The 27,724-nt window shown below is 36.9% G+C and overlaps 1 protein-coding gene across 19 annotated transcripts in view; it reads left to right on the top strand.

Moving 5' to 3' along the window:
- Positions 1-27,724, top strand: part of EIF4G3 (eukaryotic translation initiation factor 4 gamma 3) — a 274,226-nt gene that overhangs the window by 86,807 nt on the left and 159,695 nt on the right. For all 19 annotated transcript variants that reach the window (XM_070404282.1, XM_070404280.1, XM_070404267.1 and 16 more), the window contains one exon: positions 2,421-2,540. Coding sequence is in view for 17 of the 19 variants with exons in the window: in XM_070404267.1 (XP_070260368.1) it covers positions 2,421-2,540 (120 nt within the window). In the remaining 2 variants the exon portion in view is untranslated. The remainder of the gene's footprint in view (positions 1-2,420; positions 2,541-27,724) is intronic.

The raw sequence follows: 27,724 nt of genomic DNA, 5'->3' as shown, positions 1-27,724 counted from the left end.
TTTAATATCTATTATTCTTAACAAATAGCTTTCTTTTCTTTTACATTTTTCAATACTATCATTTATTGTCCTAGGTAAGTTTAATCTTATTTTATCAGGATGAGTTTGATTTTATATAGCTTTATACAACTTTATGGCCTTCACTTTATTTTACTTTGCAAATTTTTAAAAATATTAAAAATGTGTATCCATTTTGATGTTTACTTTAGTGGAATGTCAAAATAATTTATTCTTATTTCAAAACATATGAAATAAGAATACAAATTTATAAAACCTTGTTGGGAGAAGTTATTTCTGATTATTAGTTTTTGAAAATAGATGTTTAAATAGCTGCCCACTTTTTATCTTTTAAAAAATTTCTGATGAGATTTAGAAATGCTATAACATTTTATAGTAAACCTCATGCCCTTATAAAAAATTTTATTCAAAATTGGAAATGAAGTTTTTCAAGAAAATCGTAGTTATTTAAAAAGCAAGAAAGAAATTAAATTTAATTTGATTACATTTTAGCATCATTCATGTTTCGTTTATACTGTAAATCTTTTTACTGTAGTTAGTTCTCTGTGAGTCCATTTTATTTTAGCATTGGAGTCAGGCAGCTGAGCCTTTAGGTGTTTATGTCTATTTTAGATAGACATAAGGGATTCTAAGGTTAGATTACCAGGGAGTAGATTTTATTCAGAGCTTTGGACTGATTGAATTCCAGGCAAATCTAATGCCATTTGGAGACCACTTTCTAAGAACTTAGCAGGAGAAAATGTTTCATTGAATGTTATCATTTCTTTGAATTATAAAGTTAGGCAGCTGTATTTTAATATACAGTAGTTGGTTTTTATTAGAATTCTATGTATTTTAGGCATTAAAAATTTGATCCTAGGAAGAGATCTGTAGTTTCCACTAGATTACAAAAGGCCCACTGAAATTAAAGAACCCCGCTTTATTTAGAATGGATTCTTTAATATTAGATGACTGCAGAATTGCCCTCCACTCATGGAGTGCAGTGCTAGAGTGGTTTAGACTATGATAGAGAGGAGCTGGTTAGGATTGATTGACTCTAGAAAGGGGCCTGAGTGAAGTGGTCTCATATCAATCACAGGCTGATGGGCAGTTTATTGCCAGCAAAAAGTGGGGAAATGTAATTCTGTTTGCATAGAATGGTAGTTATTCTTCTGTTGTACAAGTTTATGGCTATTGAACTATCCTATATAATAAAGAGCTAATATGCTAATTAGACTGAACAGCAGAACAACGGTCCGGATGACCTTCCAGATGAAGCTGGGGCTGTGAGGGCCGGCTGAGGCTGCAAGGGGCTGTGAGGGCCGAGCCCCTTGCACAAATTTCATGCATCAGGCCTCGAGTATTAGAAAATAAAAATGAGGGGAAAAAGAAAACACCTCTCTATCTCTTTACAAATCTTTTTAATAGGAAATTTATACTTGGAGTATGTGTATGTATATACAGGGTGTCCCAAAAAATGTATGCACACTTAACACCTGAGGGCTGTTTCTTTCTTTTGAGATTTAATCCATTGGAATTAATAATTACTCAGAGTAAGCTATGGGACACCCTATATGTATGTGTATATATGTAAGCATATATATGTAGAAAGTTATACATCAGAAACACCTACACATGGACATTTACTTTTTAAAATTTATTGATTTTAGAGGGAGAGGAAGAGGAAGAGAGTAAGAGAGAGAAAAACATTGGTATTTTGCTCCACTTATGCATTCATTGGTTGATTCTTGTAATTGCCCTGTCCGGGGACTGAACCTATAACTCTCGCACATTGGGATGACGCTCCAACCACTTCACCTACTTGGGTACGGCTATACATGTTCTTTTTAAAAATAAAATTGAGATTATACTCTATAAGTAGCTTTTCCTTTTTTGGGTTCAGGTATATTGAAGTGTAATTTACATGAAGTGAAATTCACTTTTTTTAGTTTACCATTATGTGAGTTTTGACAAACACATAGAGACATGTGATTCCCACTATAATCAAGATATAGAAGTTGTATCACTCCCCCAGATTTCTTTGTCTTTTTGTAGTTATCCTCATCCCCTTGCAATCCTTTATCTTTTTTGTAAATCCTTTTACAAAATGTAATCATTGTACATTATGCAGTTTCAAGTCTGGCTTCTATTATTTAACATATTTTTTCCTTTTAGGGTTTTGGTTTTAGATCATGCACAAGAACCTTCTATCAAATTGATGTAAATACTCATGTTTATAATTTTTCTAAGAATTTCAGTGCTTCAGTATTGAAAATTTAAGCCTTTTGTCAGTTTGGCACTTTAGTATAAATTGTGAGGCAGAAAATTCAATTTTAAAAAGTTTGCCATTTAGTTATGTTTATTAAGATTAAGTTACTATTATAATACTCTTACTAATAAAATAAATATTGATTTCCTCACAGGTAGCAAGACAGCCAGGACCCCCAACCCCTTCCCCTTATGCAGCACATGAAATAAACAAGGGGCATCCAAATCTTGCGGCAACGCCCCCGGGACATGCATCGTCCCCTGGCCTCTCTCAAGTAAGAAAAACTATATTTTAAAAATAATAAATTGCCATGTAAAATCATTTCTGTTTTTCTAAAGCAAATTCTAAGCAATAATATACATTACTTAAAAAGTAATTTCTATCTTTTCTTGTATTTAATAGTAGCTACTAACAATTTTATACATTTCATTTATGGAGGCATTCAAAGTGAACAGTGATTTTTAGTTTTTATTGTTTTAGAAATTAGAATGTATTCTGAAATTTGTTAAAACCACAAAACACTTGTTTGCTTTTCAGTGTGTAATCTGTAGTCTCCACTCTTCTCTCTTTCTTGGTGGAATGTTGGTGGTAATCTTCTAGTTTTGTAAAAAGTGGTGTATCTTTCCTTCTGGAGTAACTTTGGAGGGCTCTTTTGTTTGTTTTGGTTTTTTATTTTGTAAATAGATTATTGAAATTTTGTTAATCTTAAAATTTTGTTAAACTGTTAAAAAATAATGAACTCCTTAATGTATTTCCAGTTAAAAGGCACAGCAGGCATTAAAACACTGTTTTAAAAAGATAACACTATGGGTTCCCTGTTTTTTAAACTATTTCCCAAGATATTGTTTTGCTTGCACCAACCCACCATCACATGCTTATTTGGGCTTCCTTGTGGTTAAGAGCTGGCCAGAGTTATAAAGTTTCGTACTGGAAGGAATGTGTAGAAAGTCAAGCCAAAAACCTTGACCCATGTTATTTGACATTGTTATTTATGCTTAAGAACTCCTTTTAGTAATGACAATTAATTTTATAACATTATCTTCAATTTTGGCTTCCATATTTTAGGCCTTGTAAAGCTTGAATGATAAGAGATAAGCAATTACTTATTAAAAATAATGCTGAAAGTGATTATAAGTTATGGACTGGGACTGATTAATGCTAGTTTAGACTATAGAATGTTTGAAGAAGCAATGTGCAGCTTGCCAAACCATTATTGAAATATCCCTACTAAGAAATATATAAAATAATTCGGACTTAGTACTATGCTTAAACTCAGTCTAAATCATTCCTATTTAATTTTGAATTTTAAAAGTAAAACATGTCAAAATGAACTCTTGTTTAAAATGAGGTTCTTCTAAGTACCGCGCGCTAACCGATTGCGCCACTGGAGCTCCTAAAATGAGGTTCTTGTGTTGGTCTTCATGTCACTGAAGAGAACCACCTACACTGTTAATAAGGTATATTGGCCTAACTCTAATCAAGAGAGAAAAACTATGTACTGCTTTGAATAGGGAAAGCTAATATGCAAAGTGTCCCCTCAGGAGTTCGCTCACTCGCTATGATGTGTGCTGACCACCAGGGGGCAGTGCAGAATGAAGGAAGGTCCCGGCCGGCAGGCAGAAAGCCCCAATCTGTACTGATCACTGACCAGCCCTAGGGACCCTACCCACGCACGAATTTTGTGCACCAGGCCTCTAGTTTATTATAAAGGATCTTTAAATATAACAGGGAATTGGCATAATGAAGGGTCAGCTAATATAAAAAGAGAACTCTAAAGAAAACAGTCATAATTCATTTCTTGAACATCTCCTATCTTGAACAATTTGGTTCTCGACCAAGTTGTTCACAGAAAAAAATGTCTCTGTTGTTGAACCAAACTTCATAGTTTTCCAAAATGGCAACCCTTTCAAGCTGATACCTCAGCATGACAAAAAGCATCTCTCTGGCAGAGGGAGAATGCTTTTGTTGCTGGGGAAATCAATAATTAGCACAATTTTAAAACCTTAAAGAGGCCATCAAGAGTGCTAATGTTGCTAAGGGTGTGAAAGAAACAATGATCATAGGCAATTGAAGAGAGGGGAAAAACTCCTGTTGATTTGGATAAAGAAAAAGCAGTTAATCAGTGACAGACATATAGGAGGCAGTGATGTATGAACCAGCAAAGATGCCACATGCTGACATCCCCAGATCGAGTGCTAATAGTGTTTCCTTTAAGGCCAGTAGGGGGTGGTTCGATACATTTAAGAAAAGGAGTGTTTATTTACAGATTAAATAGTATATTAGGCATGTACTATATATAAGAAAGGTCAAAATAGGGAATCATTGGGGGGGGGGGGTCTGGAATGGATTAATTCAACTTATATGATATTAATGGGAAAAAATGATTTGGTTTTTGAACAGATCACTTCTCAAACAGCCTGCCAGAACAAATTAAGTTCAAGAACCGAGATTCCACTGTATTAACAATAGCAAATATAAGGATCAGCTGCCTGTCCTGGGGCTGATGGAATAGCTATGGAAGAGCCTGCTCCATGGCTGATAGTGGAGAGTACACAGCTGTGGCTCACCTAATACAGTGGGGCCTTGACTTACGAGTGACTCGACTAATGAGTTTTTTGAGATATCAGCTGTCTCTCGGCTGATTTTTTGCATTGAGTTGACAGAGTAATTTGAGTTAACGAGCTCCTTAACGAGCTCGGTCTCGGAACGAATTAAACTCATAAGTCAAGGCCCCTCTGTAGTAGAAATTCATTATAACACCATTCCAGCGGAACATGCTAGAAATCCTTCCTGTGGAACTTACTGGAAATTTGCCCTATGGAATGTTGGGCAAGGCTGACTTCTTTATTTTTTTATTTTTTAAATATATTTTATTGATTTTTTACAGAAAGGAAGGGAGAGGGATAGAGAGTTAGAAACATCGATGAGAGAGAAACATTGACCAGCTGCTTCCTGCACACCCCCCACTGGGGATGTGCCCGCAACCAACATACATGCCCTTGACTGGAATCGAACCCAGGACCCTTCAGTCCCCAGGCCGATGCTCTATCCACTGAGCCAAACCGGTCAAGGCGAGGCTGGCTTCTTTAGTATCAGTGTCCTTTAGCAAAGGCCTGTTGCAGTGCACAGTGACTGAGGTTCCTTACTGCATCTGTTTGGCACAGACACGTCAGATTACCCTCTGATCTGTTGGATCATAGGTGCCATGTGATAAACAGCTTGCATTGCAACCCAAACTTGATCCATAGCCTTCTTTTGTTCAGATCCTCACTCAAAGGTGGAAACGACCCAGGTGACTCTGTAGATGAGTCAAGGTGTAGCACACTTAAATGTAGTGTACTGTAGACCTTACTGGATAGGGCAGTACTATTTCAGAGTTTGACCTAGTGGGAATTCTTATTAGTGATCAGTTCCCCTTTTGTAAATAACAAGATTGTATGAGATGAGATCTGAAGTTCCTTCAAGATCTCCATGAGTTTTAGAAACGATTTTAGATTTAAAACTAGGCAAACTTTGCGTTCTTTTTCATTTTGTATCTTTAAAAAAAAAATAGAAGTTTGTTATTTGAATTATCTTAAATCACTTAAATTAAGCAAGACAAAAGTATTTCCTACGTATTGCTCAATTGTTGGCACTTTTCTATTTTTTCTTGGTGTCACTGTCAAGACTCCTAAGCTGTGTTCACAGTAATCAGTGAGAAGACATGCTCAGAATAATGCCAAAGTGGAGTGATACATGTTTTCTGCCTACTGTTCCTGGAGATTTCATTTAGTTCTTCTTTTTTCTTAGAGATTAACTTAGTTGTGTTATATAGTGGGCTGAGATGGTAATGACCCATGGGTTAGATTCTTCATTGTCTGTGGAAATGCCAAGAAAAGGACTTCTTCACTGAGGAACAGTGATTGATTATGCTATTTATTTTAACACTACAATTTTTATACTTTTTGTGTGATTTAAAAACATTTTTTGTCTTTCCTAAAGAAAATAAATTCTGATTTTGACAACTCTTGACAATCAGCCTTGCTAATCAGGATAAAGTAGAGGAAGTTTTGAAGGTTTTTTTTTCACATTCCACTTTTGAAATTGATGAGTATTTACTTTCCTTCACAAAAGAAAGCAGAGTACAGTTGATAATTTTTATACTCTCCTCCCCATGGAGCACATTGTGGCTATCTCAGGTAGTCTGTGAGTTGAATAGTGTTTGGAAGCTGCAGTCATGGCACATGAGGATTTGATGTTGGCTCATAAACCTGCAGAATTGACTGCATTGTGTTGGCACTGTTGGAGCTAAATCTTACTCACTTTTGTTTTGTTTTATATTTTTAGTTGATCATATGCCTATTTACTTAAAAATGTACACCTTGTTGAAAATTTCTTCAACAAATATTGCCATTAAACATTTTACAAATTAATATGCTGTTACAAATGTCATTAGTATGAAAGTAAGTTACAAAGGCGTAAAAAATATTCAGATCATTTATGTCTGTGGTTTTACCTGATATATGCTAAACAGTCCTGGTAAGCTCTTTTCTCTAACTATTGAGACTTATTTTAATGTAGTCATATATTTGATTAGAGAATTTGAGCTCTTTTGTCATTGTTTTGTTTTTATTAACAAAAACAGTTGCAACCATGTTTATAAAGTAAGACTTCGCCAAATGTTTCCTCTTAGGTGAATTTCATGTTTGTTTGTTTTTTAACTTACCGTGAAATATTCCTAAAGTAATTTTTATATGCTTGTGTGATTATGCTTTTCTTTGTGTTACATGTAGCTAGAAAAAAAATCACAGTGAATTTTTTTCAAAATTTCTGGGGTTAGATTACTGCAAGAGTAATAGTTAAGTACAATTATTGTTCAGACTTTCCTCACCATATACCCCAAGTTGTAGATTCCATTTGGCAAATCTACAAACTAGAACCCATATTTGGAAATACCTAAGTATAAAGAGTGAAAGTTTTCAAAATCAATATTGTATTATTCAGCACTGTTTTAGAAAGCCAAAGAATTTTGTAAAAACCAATCATTAAGAACTGATTGTTATTTCACATATGCTTCTTTTGTTGTCTGTGATATAGGCTCATTTTTGTTGTTGATTTTCATTTTCTTTTGAATTGTGTGTCGGGGGCGGGGGAAGGATTAGGATTTGTTAACATTTTTAAAAAATATTTTTATTGATTTCAAAGAGGAAGGGAGAGGAAGAGAGAGCTAGAAACATCAATGATGAGAGGGAACCATTGATTGGTTGCCTCCTGCAGGTTGGACCGAGCCCACAATCCAGGCATGTGCCCTTGACTGGGATCAAACCTGGGACCCTATCCACTGAGCCAAACCTGCTAGGTCGGGATTTGTTACATTTAAGGAGTTGTTTGTTTCCTGTGGACATACCCTGGAGGCTCTTCTTTTTTTTTTAAATATATATTTTATTGATTTTTTACAGAGAGTAAGGAAGAGGGATAGAGAGTTAGAAACATCCATGAGAGAGAAACATCAATCAGCTGCCTCCTGCACACCCCCTACTGGGGATGTGCCCGCAACCAAGGTACATGCCCTTGACTGGAATTGAACCTGGAACCCTTTAGTCCGCAGGCCGATGCTCTATCCACTGAGCCAAACCCGTCAGGGCTGGAGGCTCTTCTCTATTTCTCTGGCTACTACTCTCACTTGTTATAATTGATAGTGCAAAACCTCTCTTAGAGTTTCCCTTGAAAGTTTATATCTCTTTGGAATTTCACCCTTCACTACTTTTCCATAGGTCTAGAAGAGAAACTCACTTTGGGGCCACCAGTCTATTTTTTATTTGCTATAATATGCAAATATTTTAGATTTTTATGGTTCTAAAAATTGCAACTTCAATTCAGTTACAGAAATTAGCATGTGCCATGACATTTTGGGATGGGAAATCAAACAGGTAAGTTTTAAGGAGAATCAGGGAATGGAGCAGTTCAACTGTTCAAAGTGCTTGTGATATTTCCCACAAAAATGTGTAGTCTATCTGTCTTAATCTGCTTGGGCTGCTGTAACAAAATACCATAGACTGGTTGGCTTAAACAACACACATTTATTTTTTTTCTGGATGATGGGAAATCCAAGATGAAGGTGCCAGCTGATTTAATTCCTGGCAAGGGCCTTCTTGGTTTTAGAAGTTCACCTTCTTGCTGTGTCCTCACATGGTGGAGATAGACAGATAAACAAGCTCTCTGCTGTGTTTTATAAAGGCACTAATCCCACCATGAGGGCCCTACTCCCATGGCGTAATCTAATCCCAGTTGTCTGCCAAAGGCCCCGTGTCCAAATACCATCACATAGGGCAGTGGTTCTCAATCTTCCTAATGCCGCGACCCTTTAATATAGTTCCTCATGTTGTGGTGACCCCCAATTTCATTGTTACAAATTGAACATAATTAAAGCATAGTGATAACTCACAAAAACAATATGTAATTATATATGTGTTTTCCGATGGTCTTAGGCGACCCCTGTGAAAGGGTCATTCGACCCCCAAAGAGGTCGCGACCCACAAGTTGAGAACCGCTGACATAGGGAATTGGGGCTTCAACATGTGATTTTTTTTGGGGGGTGGGGGTGGTAGTGGGAGGGAGCACATCTCATTCCATAGTACCATTTATGCGATTCAGAAAGTTGTTGGGAAAGTGGGCAAGTAGGACTATGTGAGAAAGGTCACTAGAGGAGATAAGTACCATAGACATGCAGAATATTGTTCTGTATTAATCGGATGGAAGGGTATGGGGCATATGGGCTTATTCATATGTGCTTATATTGGGTGGGGTTGGGATTGTTCAACTTGCAGGGATGTGGGAGAAGGGAGAGGGCAAGCTTAATGCAGGACTGTTTGTTTTATCAGGAGTCAGATGAGAAAGTTTACTTGGGCCCTAGCCAGCGTGGCTCAGTGGATAGAGCGTTGGCCTCCGGACTGAAGGATCGCAGGTTCGATTCCGTTCAAGGGCATATGCCCGGATTGTGGGCTCCATCCAAAGTAGGGGGCACGTGGAGCTCCAGTGGTGCAATCAGTTAGCACGCGGTACTTATACAAAGTAGGGGGCGTGCAGGTGGCAGCCCATCAATGATTCTCTCTCATCATTGATGTTTCTATCTCTCTCTCTCCCTCTCCCTTCCTCTCTGAAATCAATTAAAATATATTAAAATAAAAAAGAAAGTTTACTTGGAAGTATTTTGCTAAATACAAAGTATAATATACAAAAACTAACATCTTTATAGAACTAAGAATTGTGAATTTCAGTGACTCAACACTCAATGAAAAGCAGACTATACAGACATCATGAAGCTTTGTGGTGATAGTAAATTCTGTCAGTGGATAGTGAAGGAGAGGTTAAGTTAGATTTAAAGCAAGTAGAATCACTTAACTGTAAACAATGAATATTGTAGATTGATACATAGAATGACTGATATGAAAATAAAATGTTACACTTAACCAAGTAAGCAATCTTTTTTTCTCAATGGTATATATTTACTTACTGTTCCTTTTTCTCAGATATCCAGTCAAACTGATAACTAGGTAACAAGAAGAGCTAGCCTATCTAATAGTAGACAAACATGGTAATTAACCGTACCTCCGACACACTTCCCATAGGCTAATCAGGGCGATATGCAAATTAACTGCCAACCAAGATGGCGGCCGACAGCCAGGCAGCTGAAGCAAACAGGAGGCTTGCTTGCTTCAGTGATGGAGGAAGCCAAGGTTCCCCGCCTGCCGCCGCCCAGCTCTGAGCTGCACTCTAAGCAACTATGTTGCAATTATAGAAGCTAAACAATCCCCAGAAACCTGCTTTCAGCAGCCGAGGTCTCAGAGCTGGAGCCGAGCCTCAGAGCTAAAGCCAGCTCTCAGCTCCAGTGACAGCCATAGAAGGTAAATAAATTCCAGAATAAAAAAAAAAAGAAAAAAAGGAGAGGTTGGGAGCTTCAGTCACCCGCCAGCCTGAAAACGGCCCTCAGCCCCTCACCCAGACTGGCCAGGCACCCCAGTGGGGACCCCCACCCTGAAGGGGGTGTGACCAGCTGCAAACAGCCATCATCCCCTCATCCAGGCTGGCCAGGCACCCAAGCGGGACCCCACCCTGATCCGGGACACCCTTCAGGGCAAACCAGCCGGCCCCTACCCGTGCACCAGGCCTCTATTCTATATAGTAAAAGGGTAATATGCAAACTGACCTTAACAGCAGAAGGACTGGGAATGACTGGTCACTATGACACACACTGACCATCAGGGGGCAGACGCTCAATGCAGGAGCTGCCCTCTGGTGGTCAGTGCGCTCTCACATAGGAGGAGCTCTGCTCAGCCACAAGCCAGGCTAACGGCTGCCAGTACAGCGGTGGTGGTGGGAGCCTCTCCTGCCTCCTCAGCAGCGCTAAGGATGTCCGACTGCAGTTTAGACCTGCTCCCCGCTGGTAAGTGGACATCCCCTGAGGGCTGCCAGGCTGCCAGAGGGATGTCTGATTGCCATCTTAGGCCCAATCCCCTGGGGAGCAGGCCTAAGCCAGCAGGTGGTCATCCCCTGAGGGGTCCCAGACTGCGAGTGGGCACAGGCCGGGCTGAGGGACCCTCCCCCCCCCCCCCCCCCCCCCCCCCAGTGCACAAATTTTTGTGCACCGGGCCTCTAGTATCTATAATAATAAAAGTGTAATATGCTATTTAGACCAGACATCCTTCCAGATGAAGCCGGGGCTGTGAGGGGAGCCTGGGTCCCGGGTGCCAGAGGGAAGCCGGTGCCAGCAGCAGGGGGAAGGAATGCCCACTCTTGCACGAAATTCGTGCTTTGGGCCTCTAGTCTGATATAAAGTCTCCATCCATTGACAGACCCCCTTTTTTTTTTTCTGTGAGAAATGATGAACACACAAGCTACCTGAATTCTCTCTCTCAAATGATGGCTTTTCTGTCTGCCTTATTTTATTCCATAGCTACCTAAGTAGGTGTTACATAGAAGAAGTAAATTATGTTGCCAATATTTTATTAACCTTTCATAGGCAAAATAAATCTCCTTTTTAATTACCTGTCAATGATACTCCATTTTCAGGTACTACACTATATTATTCAGGACTATATTACTACTCTTGATCTCCATTAAAATTACATCTTCTTTTACGGTTTAATTCTAAAATTTTGACTTTACTGTTTAGTACAATTGATTGCATGGCAACCTAATTAGTTTAGCAGTATAGCTGTTAAAGCTTTGCAAGGAAAAAAGGAACCATACTAAGTATTTCAAGTAGAGGGGATTAACTACATAAATTTGTTATACTAACTGATTGATTATCAAGGGGATGCTAAGGTAGGAAGCAGGTAGGGAATAAAAGAGAAATGAGGTGTTGCCAGAATCTAGGAGCTGGGAGGAAGGGTCCTTTTAGGACTCTTGCTCAGACTTCTGAGAAGAAAATTACTTCAGGTTAGTCCTTGAACGTCAGAAACTCAAGTGAGAGAACCAAGTGAGGGTGAGGCTGGCACTTTGAATATCAAGTATGCATGCATGCCTCTTTTCTGCTGGCATCTCTGAAAGGCTTTGAGAGGCTGGGGAATGTGAATGAAAATAATGTCTGGAACCATACTGATAGGTGAAAGCGCCCTCCTACTACTTACAGGATGTGTCAGAGCTGAAAGACATTAGCTAAGTAACTGGCACAAACAATGGTAAAAGGATGTAGAATTTTCTTACAAATAAAGAATAAGATAGGACCAATGCACCCCAATGATTTTAACAACAGCCAGAAAAGGGAATAATAAAAAGTAAATATGATAAAATAATAGGGCTGTGGAATATGTTGGTAAGTGTAATAACAATGAAGTTAAATTTCCCTATTAATTATGACTCAAATTTGTCAAGAACTAAAATCTAGCCCTGGCCTGTTTGTTCAGTGGTTAAAGCACCACCTTGAGGCCTGAAGGGTCGTGGCTTCAATTCGGGTCAAGGGCATGTACCTTGGTTGCAGGCTCGATCCCAGCCCCAGCTGAGGCATGTGTGGGAGGCAACCAATCAATGTGTCTGTCACATTTATATTTCTCCCTCTCTGTCTCCCTTCTCTTTCACTCTAAAAATCAATGAATCCTGGCCGGTGTTGCTCAGTGGTTGAGTGTTGACCTGTGAACCAGGAGGTCACAGTTTAACTCCCAGTGGTCAGGGCATATGCCTGGGTTGTGAGTTAGAACCCCAGTGTGGGATGTGTATGAGGCAGCCCAATCAGTATTCTCTCTCATTGATGTTCCTATCTCTCACTCTCTCTCTCCTTTTACCTCTGAAATCAATAAAAACATTTAAAAAAATCAATGGAAAAAATATCCTCTGGTGAGGATTAACAACAACAACAAAAAGACCCTAAAATCTAGATATATGCATTTAGACATAACACAGAAAGATTGAAAACAAGAGCATGGAAATGTTAACAGAAAAATGCTAATAAAAAGAAAGCAGGTATAAGCAATTTTTAGTAGTCAACATAGAATTCAAGATAAAAACATATACGGGAGAGCAGTAATTTCTACAATATAAAGATTTAATTTCTGGAAAATGTAACATAAACTCTTAATAATTGGTTTAGAATATACTGTATATGTAGCAGATGTAAAAAATTGAAATTGACAAATTGATAACTAGTGTGGGAGTCTGAATTTCGAGAAATAGATCAGTAAGTAATCATATAGACCAGTGTTGGGAAACTGACCCAAGGTCCAAATCTGGTCCCTTTTCTGGTTTTGGTAAATAAAATTTTACTGGAATACAGCCATATTAATTTACTTATGAATTTTGCTTTTGTTCTACAACCAAAGAGTTGAATAGTTGCTAGAGATTGCAAAACCTAAAATATTATCTCAACATTTATAGAACAAAAAATTGCCAACCCCTGACATAGATCAACAAACTATCAGGACCAAGTATTTTGTTTTTTGTGGGCCAGATTATCCTTTGCATATTCTTCATTATTTAACTCTTTTAATATGTAAAATCCTTTCTTAGCTGGCCTTATAAGAACACATGCCATGGGCCATAGATTGCCCAACCCCTGATACAGATAAAGGACAACAATAGTAAACTTGTTTTATATGAATATATAAATTAGCACAAGGATATGTATATGAAAAAAGAATTTTTCCCTGGCTTGCATGGCTCAGTGTTTAGAGGAAAGCATGTCGAACTCACAGCCAGTGGGCTGCATGCCCAGCGGCCGCAAGTTCAACATGCTTGTGGGTCATGGGTTCAATTTCTGGTCAAGGGCACGTGCCTAGGTTGTAAATCTCATCCCTGCCCACGATTGGCCCATGGTGATGTGGGAGGCAACCAACTGATGTGTCTGTCTTTCTGTCTCTCTCTCTCCTCCCCCCTTCCACTATCTCTAGAATCAATGGAAAAAATATCCTCAATAAAAAAAGGGAATTTTGTACATATTCAACAACAAAAAAATTGAGATTAATAATTTGAAAATCATAATTATCATACTTTAAATATATAGAGAGAACTTGTTATTGATTCAGCCAAGATAAAAGATTTAAAAGGCTACGGGTAATTTAAATTAATTAAAACTTTGTTTTAGTAATTTTCTCATTTAAGTGGGCCCTTTTTTGAAATACACAAGGAGCATTTATAAAACTTGATCATATGTTAGACTACAGAGAAGAATGTTAAATTCTTATATTTATATTTTCTGAATCTACATCTACAGAATTAGAAGTTAACAAAATAAAATTGAAATTATGTTTATGCTGAAACTTTATAGAATATAATTACTGTTTTTAAAAACTAATCCAGCTTATAATTTATTTTATTGAACACTAGAGGCCCAGTGCACAAAATTTGTGCACAGGTAGGGTCCCTAGCAGCTGCAGGCGCTTGGTGGGACCTCCCTTTGCACCTGCCTTGGCCTGACGCCGCCCGCTCACCTCCTCCTCCATCCTGCCACTGTCCCACTCTCGTCAGGGCCCATCGGGGCTGGCACTGTGTCCACTGCCACCCACTGCCAGCGCTGCGTCACTAATGCCTGCCATGTTCCGCGCCACCCCTTGGTGGTCAGCGCACATCTAACTCCCTGTTGGTCGAATTCCCACCCATAGGGAAAATTTGCATACTTGCCTTTTATTATATAGGATAATTTTCATTATCTTAAACATAATGTATGAATAAAAATAAGAATACTAAAACCTGTTTATTTGGAAACTTAAAAAACTTTTGACTTAAAGATAAAATCAAAATAGAAAATGCTATCTTTAGAAATTAATGACAAATAGCATTTTGTATCATAACTGGCCAATTTGTGTCTTCAACAGAATGCTACTTTTGATAATAGCAAACTTGATGGTTTCAGAAAATGCATATGCGTGTAAAACATTTGCATGTCACTGATTAGTGTGTTGAGCATCACTTTTTATGTGCTTATTGGCCATTTGTGTGTTCAAGTTCTTTGCCCACTTTGTAATTGGATTAATTTAGTTATTGAGTTAAGAGTTCTTTATATATTGCATTGACTTTTCGCTCTGTTGATATTATTATTTGCACAAAAGTTTTTAATTTTGGATGAAGTCTTATTTATCTGTTTTTTCTCTCATTGCCTACGCCTTTGCTGTCATATCCAAGAAACCATTGCCAAATCAGCAGTTACTACATTATACCAAATGCAGCATAAACTAACTATTGTGTTACTTCTCCACTTTTAAAATTTGAAACACATGGAAATTTTATCCTTTTAGAAAACAGTAGCAGGTTTAGAGAAAAAAGTCTTGGGTTACCAAGAGGACAGTTCATATTGATTGGAGCGATAGAAATATGTGATCAACACCTGCCAATAACAACCCCAGCTGAGTGAGAAAAATCACTGAAAGTCCACCTACCATGTTCAAAAAGATCCTGAGAAATTCCAAAGACTGTTAAGGGTTCATATCAGGAGCATATCAAGGTGTACATTGGGAGTTAGAGAAGTTGGTACTAAAGTGATGTCTCAGGAGCAGCTGATTTATTTACATAAATATTTGGCAACATTTAAGAAGGGAAGGGTGTAGCAAAAGGAATGGAGGCTGGCAACAGGCAAAGCACGTAAGTACCAAGGACCTAGGAGGTATTACTGTTTGGTTTTGAGAGTGATTATCTTTTAACTTCAGTAGCTCTGAAATTAGGAAGTAAAAACCAAAAGAAGGGAACACACTATTGAGGTTTGTGTTAGAAAACGGGATTATATTACTTTGTGCAACTTGTAGAAAAGATGAAAGCAATGAAAAAGCTGGATGCATACAAAAGACATCCTTCACCAAATCTTTGTGCTCTGCTTTGTTTTATTTGCTTCAAAAGTCTTAAGGAATACAGATTTCTTGAAGAAGAGCAATTTTTAGAAGGTCTTTGAAAAAGCCAATCTCATACTGTTGCTATAACACGCAATGTTAAGCTAGTGCTATAACATGCTCTAAAAGTAGATCTAATGCTGTAAGAATCAGAATGACATTCTCATAAAAAATAACAGCTCTTGACTGGTGGAAGAATCTGACTGTGGAAACATTTAGAAATAATATTAAAAAAATTTTTTTTGTTGATAGAGAGGGAGCGAGAAATGGAAACATCAATGATGAGAGAGAATCATTGATTGTCTGCCTCCTGCACACACTGGGGATCGAGCCAAAACTGGGGAATTGAACTGTGACCTCTTGGTTCATAGGTCGATGCTCAGCCACTGAGCCACACCAGCGGGCTATAATTGACCCTTCTAATACAAGCTTAGTAAGAGGGTGTTGGTTGCAGGTGTCTTTGGCTTTAATACAATTGAAATGTTCCTGGATTTAAAGTCACAGTACAGTGATTTTCAAATTCTTTAAAATGGCTTTCAGCCCCCCCATGTAATTAGTACAGTGCCTGAACCATAAGTAAATTCTTAAATCTTCCATGGATAAAATAGCTCTACGTGAATATTTCCAAATGTATTACTTTGGGTCTGTTTGTACAGTGCTTTATTTGACTAAAACAGAGTTTTTCTGACTGGTATTGTTAAATTTTTTTGTTACAATTTAGAAAAAGTTTATTTTACAGGTACAAGCTTAACTAAAAAAAGAGCCAAATACTCTATTGTTGCATTTTCAGAGAGCTTATTCTGAGGGAAGACTTATTTTGAGGAAAGGTCTGGGAATTTTTTCTTAGTGTTCAAGCTCTTTCTGTTGTCATGAATTAAACAATTAAGATTGAATTCCTAAGCCAGAAAAGTCTTTTGTCAGGATACCATGGCAGAGATTTACATGATCTAAAAACAGTTTGGTGCTATTTGAATATAGAACTTAATACCTTTACTGCACAGGTGGTCTAATTTCCTGTTCTGAATATTCTCAGGATATAATCCACAAATAAGCTTTTACATAGAGTTTTGGTGATTAGGTAAGAAGAAATGCTGTTCTTGAGTAACTAATTTTACATGTTAAGGTATTTTAAAAAATGTAATATGAGAGAGAAAAGTTCATTTTTTGTATGAAGTATTTCAGTTAACACTATGATGTGCAATCAGTTTACTTGTCAAATTTGTCTCATTCTAGAATTCTGTTTATTATGGTAAATATTTCTAGAGTTGGATTAATAAAAAGAGTGGAATGACAAGTACAGCTATTGAGATGGGTGATGAATGATATTAAAATACACTTTAAGTCATGTAGAGTGATGCTCTTTAAGTATCTGTTTTTGAGGTAACAGAGAGTAAGAGTAATTGGATGGTCCTAATGCAAATAAAATATGTATTATGACTTATAATGAATGGTTGAATTGCCTAAAACATTCATCTAAAAATGTCCAAAAGCCACAATTAAGTAAAAGCAGTATTTGTGTTAGATAACATTTAAAATACAACACTTTTAATTTTCTAGCAGTCGGATCTCTGGTGTTGAAAAAAATTCTATTCAAAATGAATAAGCTCTCTACTGGAGTACTTCTTGAAGAAACTTCAATTACAGCCCAACAATTGAACCATGATAAAGTCCCAGAAAGATTTTCTCTTTATTGATCTTACTTAAAAAAAGAGATTGATAATACAGTTTTCCCATATTTTTTCTGAGGGGAAGAGCTCTATGCTTATATCCAAACTATAAACCATGGAAAAGAATTCTCAGTTGCTATAGTACTATGTTATAGAAAGTAAAATTGTTTTTTTAAAAATAGAGATTTGGCTGTGAATCCCAGTTTTACCACTTATGAATTATGAAGTTTGGGATAAATTAAACCTTCCTCCAAGTTAAACCTTTTCATTTATTAAATGGAAATAACAATACCTACATCGTAGGGTGGTTGGTGTGAGGATCCAATCAAATAACAGATGCAAAGGCCCTGGCAGGTGCTGTGAATGTTCAATAAATGTTTGTTGGACTTCCTGTGTTATAATAGCTTTGGAGTACTTTACATTTTTTTAAGCTGAGAATTAATTTTAGGGAATGAATTCCTTGTCGACTCTGACATTACTTTTTTTTTTTTAAGATTTTTATTGATTTCAGAAAGGAAGAGAGAGGGAGAGTGAGATAGAAACATCAATGATGAGAGAGAATCATTGATCGGTTGCCTCCTGCACATTCCATACTGGGGATCGAGCCCGCAACATGGGCATGTGTCCTGACCGGGAATCGAACCGTGACCTCCTGGTTCATAGGTCAGCGCTCAACCACTGAGCCATGCCAGCCGGGCGACATTACTTTTTTCATTTCTTTTTTTTTTATTGTTAACACTGGCATTACATTTCAATGTTAGGTTTCTGAGAAGTTTTCTAAACTCTTTAATAACAGATTATAACTGTATTCAACAATACTGAAAAGCAGACGTTGCTACATAGGCATTTATTTCATTAAACATTATTGCCTAACATGTCTGATTTATTTCCCCTGTAAAATTGTTTTTTTAAATAAAAACTCATACCTTAGGCAAAGCTGATAAGTAGAGTGTTTTAGAAATCCCAGGATAACCACTAATAAAGCCATGGTAATGACCTGATGTTTATCTAGAGACACAGTGAGGTTCATCTTGAACTTTTCCAAAAGTTATTCAGCACTGGGAGCTGTTAAGCAATCATTCTAGTACACGAAAAGGCAAAATTCAGTCTAGTAGGTACGCCTATTAATGCTTCTTCGATAAACAAGCAGTCCTCACTGTGTTGTTTTATATTTGGAAAAAATCCAAGTTTTAAAACAGGTCATTAGTTTCTAGTTTATGTATACTGCCTTTTATTTTGTGAGGTATATTATGTCCACTCCCTGGTTCTTTTCCACCATCTTCTCACTTCTCTTTTGCCATTTGTTCATTGCTCTGTAGAATCCAGGGCAAAAGAAATTAAAAGTGGCATCTGATTCATTGGTGTTACTTTTTGTTAATAACCCTTTTAATAGAAATCAAGATGAAAAAATTTGAAAACCATACTTGAAATGATAACTTGGCATTTCTGCAAAGTTTATTTATTTTTGCCCTGTCTTATTGTAAATCAGTATCATAAAGCATTTATTTGAACAGATAAAATATTTTTTCCTGACTAAGCCAAATCAAGAATTGTTCTGTTTTAAGATACAAATGGGAGAAGAGGGGTGCAGGCCAGATGATGAACTGTCTATCAGTATTTGGGTAGATTAATTGTATTTTGTTTTAGCTGAAGCTTGATTCACATTTATGCTACGTTATCTATTAGAGCCATGTTTTGGAGTAGATAGACTTTGATTTATAATGGACATATTTTTAATTTATTAGATGAGCGATGTCATCAGGAATGAGCAATTCTATAGAAAATTAACTAGTAATAAGAGAAACCTAATGAGAGTCTGGAGAGACATTGTTTTTTATCTTTCACATCTACCATTTTCCTGAGAATTAAAAATTATAAGAAATTGAATGTTCTTCAGGAAAATGCTTGTGCTATATTCCAGTGTTATGGCTGACAGAAAAGTTAAAGGTGACTTAAATAATACCTAGGAGTTCATATAGATTTTTTGTGGTAAATAGTATTTATGTGGTTAGATTTTTCTTCAAACCAATTTTTAAAGCTGTTTTATTGAATATACTTCCTACTTACCAGATTTTACTGTTAAGATGACCTGTTTGAATAAATAACAAGATTTTCTTAAAAGGCCATTCTTCCCACAGATATCTGTACAGTGCAAACTTTGTGCTAGGCACAAATGGGTTTATTTGGAAAAGGCCACTTCATAAAGTTTAAGGAAAATAGTTATTTTCTTTATAAATTGCCAACCCTGTATTTAAGCCATTTAATTCTTTGAGAGAATATTTAAAGTTTATGTGACTGTATTCTCGCCTCTAGAAGAAGCTCAATCTGAAATCAGGAGACTTGCCTTCTGCTATTTATTTGCTTATCTGCATATATTTTTATTCCATAATAGAATGCTTGCAGAATCTCTGCTAACATCTTGTGGCTGGACTTTCTAGAAAGGTCCAGTTGCTGGATTTCTTCCTTGAACTCTCTCACCTACTTTCTTCCTCGCTCTCTGGAAATTTAGGTAACATTACTTAACTAGAAAGCCATTCAAGTGGATATTATTAGTTTTCTTAAAATTTCTTATATTTTGGGAGGCAGGCTCAGCATTGTTCTGGCCCTTCACTATACTCTCTAGGTCCTTGCCCTATGACTCATGTGCAACAAGCTCATCCCTAGTTTACCTAAGCAAATTTTCTTATTTTTGAGGATTTTGGTATTTCGCCCACAATTTATTTCTCCTTTTTACTCTCTGCTATCTACTAGGAAGACTTCTAGCATATTAATTTTCACCCCATGCAACCATTGCTGTGGGCTCCTGGAGTCACCCTCCTTCCTTCCCTTTTTTCACTTCCTCAGGGCAACTATTAATGGGCAAGCACACATAGTCAGCAACCCATAAGGACACAGCCTAGATCTGCACTGTCGGATATAATAATCACTAGAGCCACCAGTGGTTTTTGAGCTCACCTAGTGCAAATTGAGTTGTGTTATAAAGTGTAAAATACACCAGAAGTCTCAGTTTTTATACTGACTACAAGTTGAAATTTGGGGTTTATTGGGTTAAATAACACATTACTAAAATTAATTTTAACTGTTTTTCTAATGTGGCAACCAGAAATCTTATAATTAATTATGTGACATTTTTGTTAAAGAGTGCTGTCTAGATCTAGTCTATATATAAAACTATTCTGCCTTTGATCTTAAAGTCTAAAATTTCTCTGACCACCATTTCCTGCTTCTACCTTTACCACAACAAATCTACATGAACTCCTAGATAGTATTTCAATCCTATTGTACTGGTTTTGCAGTCTACAACCCTTTCATTCTTCAGTCCCTTTCTATTCTCAACATGACAAGTCCCTTCCTGCCTCATACTCCTCTTGTTTAGCTTTGATCCTATCATTAATTGTTATTAACCCCTAGTTTCCTTTATTTACTCTATTTCTGTGTTTTGCCAATTCCCATCCCTGAACCAGTCTAATGTAGCAGATGTTTTCCTCTATTCTGGCTCCCAGGATGAAGGGTTCTGCTGTAGAAATTCAAATACCTGTGATGATGGGCTTTATAAACATTTTATGATATCTTAGTACAGCTAAACTAAGCTGTACTAAGCTGTAGCTTAGCTAATTGGTAATCCTGTTAATCATCTTGAACCAACTTCCAGTTATATCCTGCATTCTGTTTTCACCTTTAACAAGTTGGCCACCAACAGCCCCACGGGCTATATACACTGTACCAGTACATACACATACAGCTCCTGAAGTTACATGCATTGTGATAGCCCTGATACCACATTTCAAATGCATTTCTAATCTTTCTGCTTACTTTTTTTGTTGTTTTTATTGATTTCAGAGAGAGGAAGGGGGAGAGAGAGAGAAACATCAGCCTTGAGAAAGAGTCATCGATGGGCTGCCTCCTGCATGCCCCCTACTGGGGATTGAGCCCACAACCCAGGCATGTGCCATGATCAGGAATTGAACTGTGACCTCCTGTCAATGAGCCACACCAGCTGGGCTGCTTACTTTTTTTTGAAGCCCCTACTGTTTTAAAAATTATTAGGAGCCCTGACCGGTTTGGCTCAGTGGATAGAGCGTCGGCCTGTGGACTCAAGGGTCCCGGGATCGATTCTGGTCAAGGGCATGTACCTTGGTTGCGGACACATCCCCAGTAGGGTATGTGCAGGAGGCAGCTGATCGATGTCTCTCTCTCGCTCATCGATGTTTCTAACTCTCTATCCCTCTCCCTTCCTCTCTGTAAAAAATCAATAAAATATATTTAAAAAAATTATTAGGAAATATATAATCTTATAAAAAAGTATAGTTCAGTTTGAAAGAATGCAGTAGTCCCCCTTATCCACTGGGAATACGTTCTAAGACCCCAATGGATGTCTGAAACCATGGATAGTATAGACCCTATATACAGGGTGTCCCAAAAAATGTGTACACACTTTAACAGTTGATAGCTCACTTTTGAAAATGAAATGTATGCTATGGCATTACTGACCTGTTCAGGGTTCAAACAAACATGCCCCACTTTTCTAGGTCTTTGTGCTTCTGTTTTACTCTTTGTTTTGCATATATATAGTGTCCCTCTCCTTGTGTGTCCGACTGACTGCCTTTATAATTATTTAAAGTCATAAACAGTGGATTAACCCACATTTTGTGTATGTATTATATACTGTATTCTTAAAGTAAGCTAGAGAAAAAAATATTATTAAGAAAATCATAAGAAGGTCAACCAAAGGACTTGTATGCATGCATATAAGCATAACCAATGGACACAGACACTAGGGCGGTGAGGGCATATGCTGGGAGGAGAGCCAGTGGGGGGGAAAGGAGACATGTAATACCTTAATCAATAAAGATTTAAAAAACACATAAGAAAAAGAAAGTGCTGTTAAAGAATTTATTGAATAAATAAATTCGGCATGTGTGGTTCTCTCTCATCAATGTTTCTGTCTCTGTCTCTCCCCCTTCCTCTCTGAAATTAATTTAAAAATATTTTAAAAATTCATGTATAAAGGACCTGTTCACTCAAACCCATGTTGTTCAAGGATCAACTGTACTCTACATTTTTGTATGTGGATTTTCTTTGACAGTTAAAACTTGACATAATACAATTGAATTTACCCCTTTTTAATTTAATACAGAGTAAACAGCTAATAGAAAAACATTAAGAGAAAATAAATTTGGTATATTTGAGGGAAGTAGGTAAGGCCATTGTAGCTGGAAAATAATGTATGAGGTGACCTGGGCCTAGTCATTTTTGGCCCTGTAAGCACCCTTAACCTACCCCATCCTCAAACCTTGGAGCTTCAGCTCCCTTATCCCTGATATCTAATTGCTCAGAAAGTACTGCTATTTCAACATAGAAACTCAAATCTTTCTCCATTGTCTAGACCAGGGGTGGGCAAACTTTTTGACTCGAGGGCCACAATGGGTTCTTAAACTGGACCGGAGGGCCGGAACAAAAGCATGGATGGAGTGTTTGTGTGAACTAATATAAATTCAAAGTAAACATCATTACATAAAAGGGTACAGTCTTTTTTTTTTTTTTTTTTTTAGTTTTATTCATTTCAAACGGGCGGATCCGGCCCGCGGGCCGTAGACTCATTGTGGCAGGTAGACCAGACCCTTATCATCATGTGCCTACACTATCAGTAGCTCCCTAACTGATATTTTGAGACAGGTCTCTTCCCATGACTCGATATTATTGTAATAGTTCTTTTTAGTAAACAAATCTAATGATACCGCTTCCTTAGTTCAGTACTATTTCACAAGAGTCCTTTCAACAGAGTCCTTTCAACATACAGTCCTTTAATTATCTTGACACATCTTTTTATTTTTATTTATTTTTTTAATATATTTTTATTGATTTCAGAGAGGAAGGGAGAGGGAAAGAGAGAAACATCAATGATGAGAGGGAATCATTGATAGGCTGCCTCCTGCACGCCCCCTACTGAGGATCGAGCCTGCAACCCAGTCATGTGCCCATGACCAGAATCGAACCTGGGACCCTTCATTCCATAGGCCGACGCTCTATCCACTGAGCCAAACTGGCTAGGGCGACACATCTTTTTAATCTGGCCCTAATCTAATTCTGTGACCTCACTCTGCCTCATCCACCCCTATGCTATGGCATTACTGACCTGTTCAGGGTTCAAACAAACATGCCCCACTTTTCTAGGTCTTTGTGCTTCTGTTTTACTCTTTGTTTTGCATATATATAGTGTCCCTCTCCTTGTGTGTCCGACTGACTGCCAGCTCACCCATCTGTCTCTTGTTGAACTGTTACCTCTGGAAGCAGAATTAAATTTTGCTTTGCTTCTTGACATTTTATTCACACTCCTTACAGCATTTTCTATAGTCTATTCAAGTTGAGTTAGGTAAATTGTAAATCTCTGAGCATAAGAACTGTGTCTTTTTCAACTTTATTTCCAGCACTTTTAGTCAATGCTGAAAAGATAGGATTATTTAGTTGCTGCATTTTAAATAATGAACGGTTTGAGGGTTTATTTCATTCCAGTTTGAGTGAAAAGTTTTTGTGTTCCTAATGTTTTCCATTAATGATACGACTAATTAACATCCTCAAAGGAAGAACAATCTAAATCAGTTTTCTTTGAGGCCTTGTTATTTGTGTAGAAGTCAAGAACATAGGCCATGTCATTCATTCCTAGTTGCTTTGCGGGGAGGGGATGTATTCATCATGTCCAGTAAAAGCATAAGCTGTATGGATAACTGCCTTCACCTTTAGATCAGTTGGAGAGATGTGTTTTTCTCCAAAGTAGACTTGACCTATTGAGAGGAAATTTGCCAGCCGAATCAGCCTCCTCTTTTTGCTTGTTGTCATTTTTTTTTATTATCATGAATACTTGGTGTGTTGGTTGGGGTCATGGGAGAACCATGTGATGCCTAAATGAACTTTATCATAAAATTGGTTGGTGTTATTGAGGGAAAGGTTTCAGGGAACTGTAACTCATTAGTGGGAACTGGAGAAGAAGCCAAGTGTTGTGGTGAGGCAGAAATTTCCAGAGTGACTGTGAGCAGAAAGACTATTGGTGGGTGACTCAGCTGTTTTCTAAACCTGTCTCATGTGATTGAGTGTGTATGATGTCTGTTTATTCTCGGCAGAGTAAGTACTAGGAGAGTCACATTACATAGCAAGCATAATGTTTATTTAACCAGCTCAGTGATGATCTAAAAATAGTTTGTAGGGGATTTTTGTTTTACTTCATTTAGCATCATAAGATAGATGGAAAAATCATAATGAAGACCTATTGACAAGGGTTTTCCTTTATAGATAACTTTGAATATATAGTTGGCCAATACTATTTCACTTCCTTCAATATAAAGAAAGCTTTGGTATTTAAATAAAAGGTTAGGTAAAGAAGATAGCCTTCTAATTATACAGAAAATAATTCTGCACCATTACATTTTAACTTGTGTTCTGGACAGATACACATTTTGGATGCATCAGGACCTTCATTGAGGTATTTTATGTACTAAAATTTTACACAGGAACATTTTTTCCTTTTTGTGAGGTTGTAGCAAATGCTCTTTGAAATGGAAATGTTAATACTAAATATTTGTTGGATTTTATGTTACTATTTAATTATAATAGTAATAGTTTTAGCCTGATTTTCTTGATTTACTCACTTTGTACTCAAGGTTTATACCACGATGTCCTGTAATTGAGTCTTTCAGTGTGTTAAAATGTGATTATTATTCCCCTGTGTACCTATTTATATTCTTTTCTCTGAAAGAGAAAGCACTTAGAAGCCTGAGTATATCTAATAGTCATAATCTGCTCATTTGTCTGGGAGGCATTGAATCACTGATTTATTCTTTTTGACTCTTCGAGGTGCAACATATGCAGCAAATGGACTTGTCTGAAATTATTTTGAAAGGGAATGGAAAACTGCATTCATTAAGAAGTAAATGCCAGAATTCTATTTACAATAATGTTTTATGAAGTGGCGATATTTGATTATTCCAAGTCTGTAGAATTATATTATTTACAGTGTTTGATGCTATATATAAATTGGGAAATATATACCTTTTTATGGTTGGTGAAAAAGTGATGTGCATTAAACAGTTATTGCACTGTATTTGTTTCATAAATTAAGTTAATCTGAGGATTTAAGTTTTTGTTAATATTACACTGTTAGAATATTTTCCGGGGTTTCTTTTTTGACATCTTTTTAGTTGGTGCAGTCATTATGAATTTAATAAATCTGGAACGGTATATTAAAGTGCATACCTTCTAACTCACTGCATAAATGGGAGCTGGCTTGAACACCATTTGAAAGTGATTCCAATTGTACTAGTATGCGATCTCCTACCTGCCCTTATCCTAATAGATAAATAACAAGTTGAGCATTTCTAAGTGTTAAAATTGTCTAGGCCTGAAAAACTAAAGTTCAGGCATGGTGCTTGGGTATGTTCCAAAGAACAAAGAAGAAAATGATTTCATGTGAACTCAGCTCTTCCCCAGGAGATAAATTCAGATTTGGGGAAAGAGAGAGTAGTTCTCCAGTTCTTGGCAGATTGGCAGCTGGATCAAATATCCCACTGAATTTAATTGACATGCAGAAACAGTATTTTCCTCTGTAGTATTTACTCTAGTCATTTGTAGTGTTTCTTGATGATATGGTGGTGGGAAGACATTGGTTTTGTTTTCTGATAACACCTCTTGTGCTGTGAGGTACTCTACCTGGATCTGATTCTGCTTGGTACTCTCCTTTTTTGGAAATAAAAGATAACTAGGTTTTCCCCTTTGCTGAAATACATAAAAGACATTGTATTTGATGCAGGCTGCTCAATGATGATTGTTGTTAGTTTTTGCATTTCATAAGTTTTGGTATATTATCTTTTCATTTTCATGAAAGTAGTTTCTTCTCTGACCCAGTCATTGGTTATTTAAGAGTGTGCTGTTTAATTTTCATATCTTTGTGTATGTTCTACCTGCTATTGATTTCATTCCATTGTGATCAGAAAAGATCATTTTTAAGATTCATTGTGACTTATTTTGTGGTCAAACATATGGTCTGTCTTGGAGAATATTCTGGGTGTACTTAAGAAGAACATAAAGCCCTGGCCGGATGGCTCAGTTAGTTAGAGAGTGCACCAAAAGGTTGTGGGTTTGATTCCCAGTCAGGGCACATACCTAGGTTGCAGGTTCAATCCCCATTCAGGGCTCTTATGGAAGGCAGCTGATCTATGAGTTTCTCACATTGACATTTCTCTCTCTCTCTCTCTCTCTCTCTCTCTCTCTCTCTCTCTCTCTCTCCTCCTCCCCCCTTGCTCTCTCTAAAAAAATCAGTAAAGACATATCCTCAGGTGAGAATTTTAAAAAAAATATATTCTACTGTTGTTGGATAGTGTGTTTTGTTTGTGTTTTAGGTCCAATTGGTCTATAATATATTTAATTCCACTGTTTCCTTATTGATCTGTCTGGTTATATCCATTATTGAAAATGGGGCATTGAAGTCTCCGACGATTATTGTAGAACTATTTTTCCCTTTAATTCTGTCATTGATATATTATAGTGTCCTTCTTTGTCTCTTCTAATAATTTTTGACTTACAGTGTATTTTGTCTGATATCAGTACAGCCACCTCTGCTTTCTTTTTGGTTACTATTTATATGGAATATTTTTCTTCCTTTTGTTTTCAACCTGTGTGTGTCCTCCTAGGTCAGTGATGGCAAACCTTTTGAGCTCGGCATGTCAGAATTTTGAAAAACCCTAACTTAACTTTGGTGCCGTGTCACATATAGAAATATTCATAATTTTTTTTTTATATTTGCAACCATAGTAAAAAAAAGATTTATATTTTTGATATTTATTTTATATACTTAAATGCCATTTAACAAAGAAAAATCAACCAAAAATATGTATAAAATGAACAAAAACAAAAACAATGTACATTTAGAAAAAAAATAATAAAAACAATGATAATCAAATGGTACGAAAACTAGAAATTAGTGACTTTTTTGGTGCTGAAGTTTGTCTGCTAATTCTTCGATTGCAGGTTCATACTTGGTGCACTTCAAGGCCAAGCAAGCGCCACTAACTTCATCTGTTAGCTGGTTTCTTTTGTTTGTTTTAATATTATTTAATGCTGAGAACAAAGTCTCACAAAAATATGTTGATGAAAAAATTGTTAGCAAAGCCATCGCTAGATTTTTTCTGTCGCTAAAAGTGTCAGGTACTCTGCTCCAAGCACTCAAAATTTCTTGTTCGTAGTTGCACTCTTCTTCATTATTTAAACGATTTCATTCCAGATTTTCAAGTTTCGACCTTAAGTTGACAAACACATGAGTCCAAATGCTGCAAGTTGCATCTCTAAATCGTCAATTTGCATCCATTGGAAATCCTTTAATTCCAAAGTGCTATAAACAACTACATCCGGATACTTAATTATTTTGATGGTCTATTCTAGGCTTCTAAATTGGTCTAATCTTTCACTGAACTGTTCAAATAACGAGTTTACTATATTCTGGTACATAAATATGG

Source organism: Myotis yumanensis, unplaced genomic scaffold (assembly GCF_028538775.1).
Source record: "Myotis yumanensis isolate MYYU_CA2020_CCGP unplaced genomic scaffold, mMyoYum1.0.hap1 SCAF_2, whole genome shotgun sequence".
NCBI lineage: Eukaryota > Metazoa > Chordata > Mammalia > Chiroptera > Vespertilionidae > Myotis > Myotis yumanensis.
Note: the sequence above shows the minus strand (reverse complement) of the source record. Positions and strands in the feature narration are given on the sequence as shown.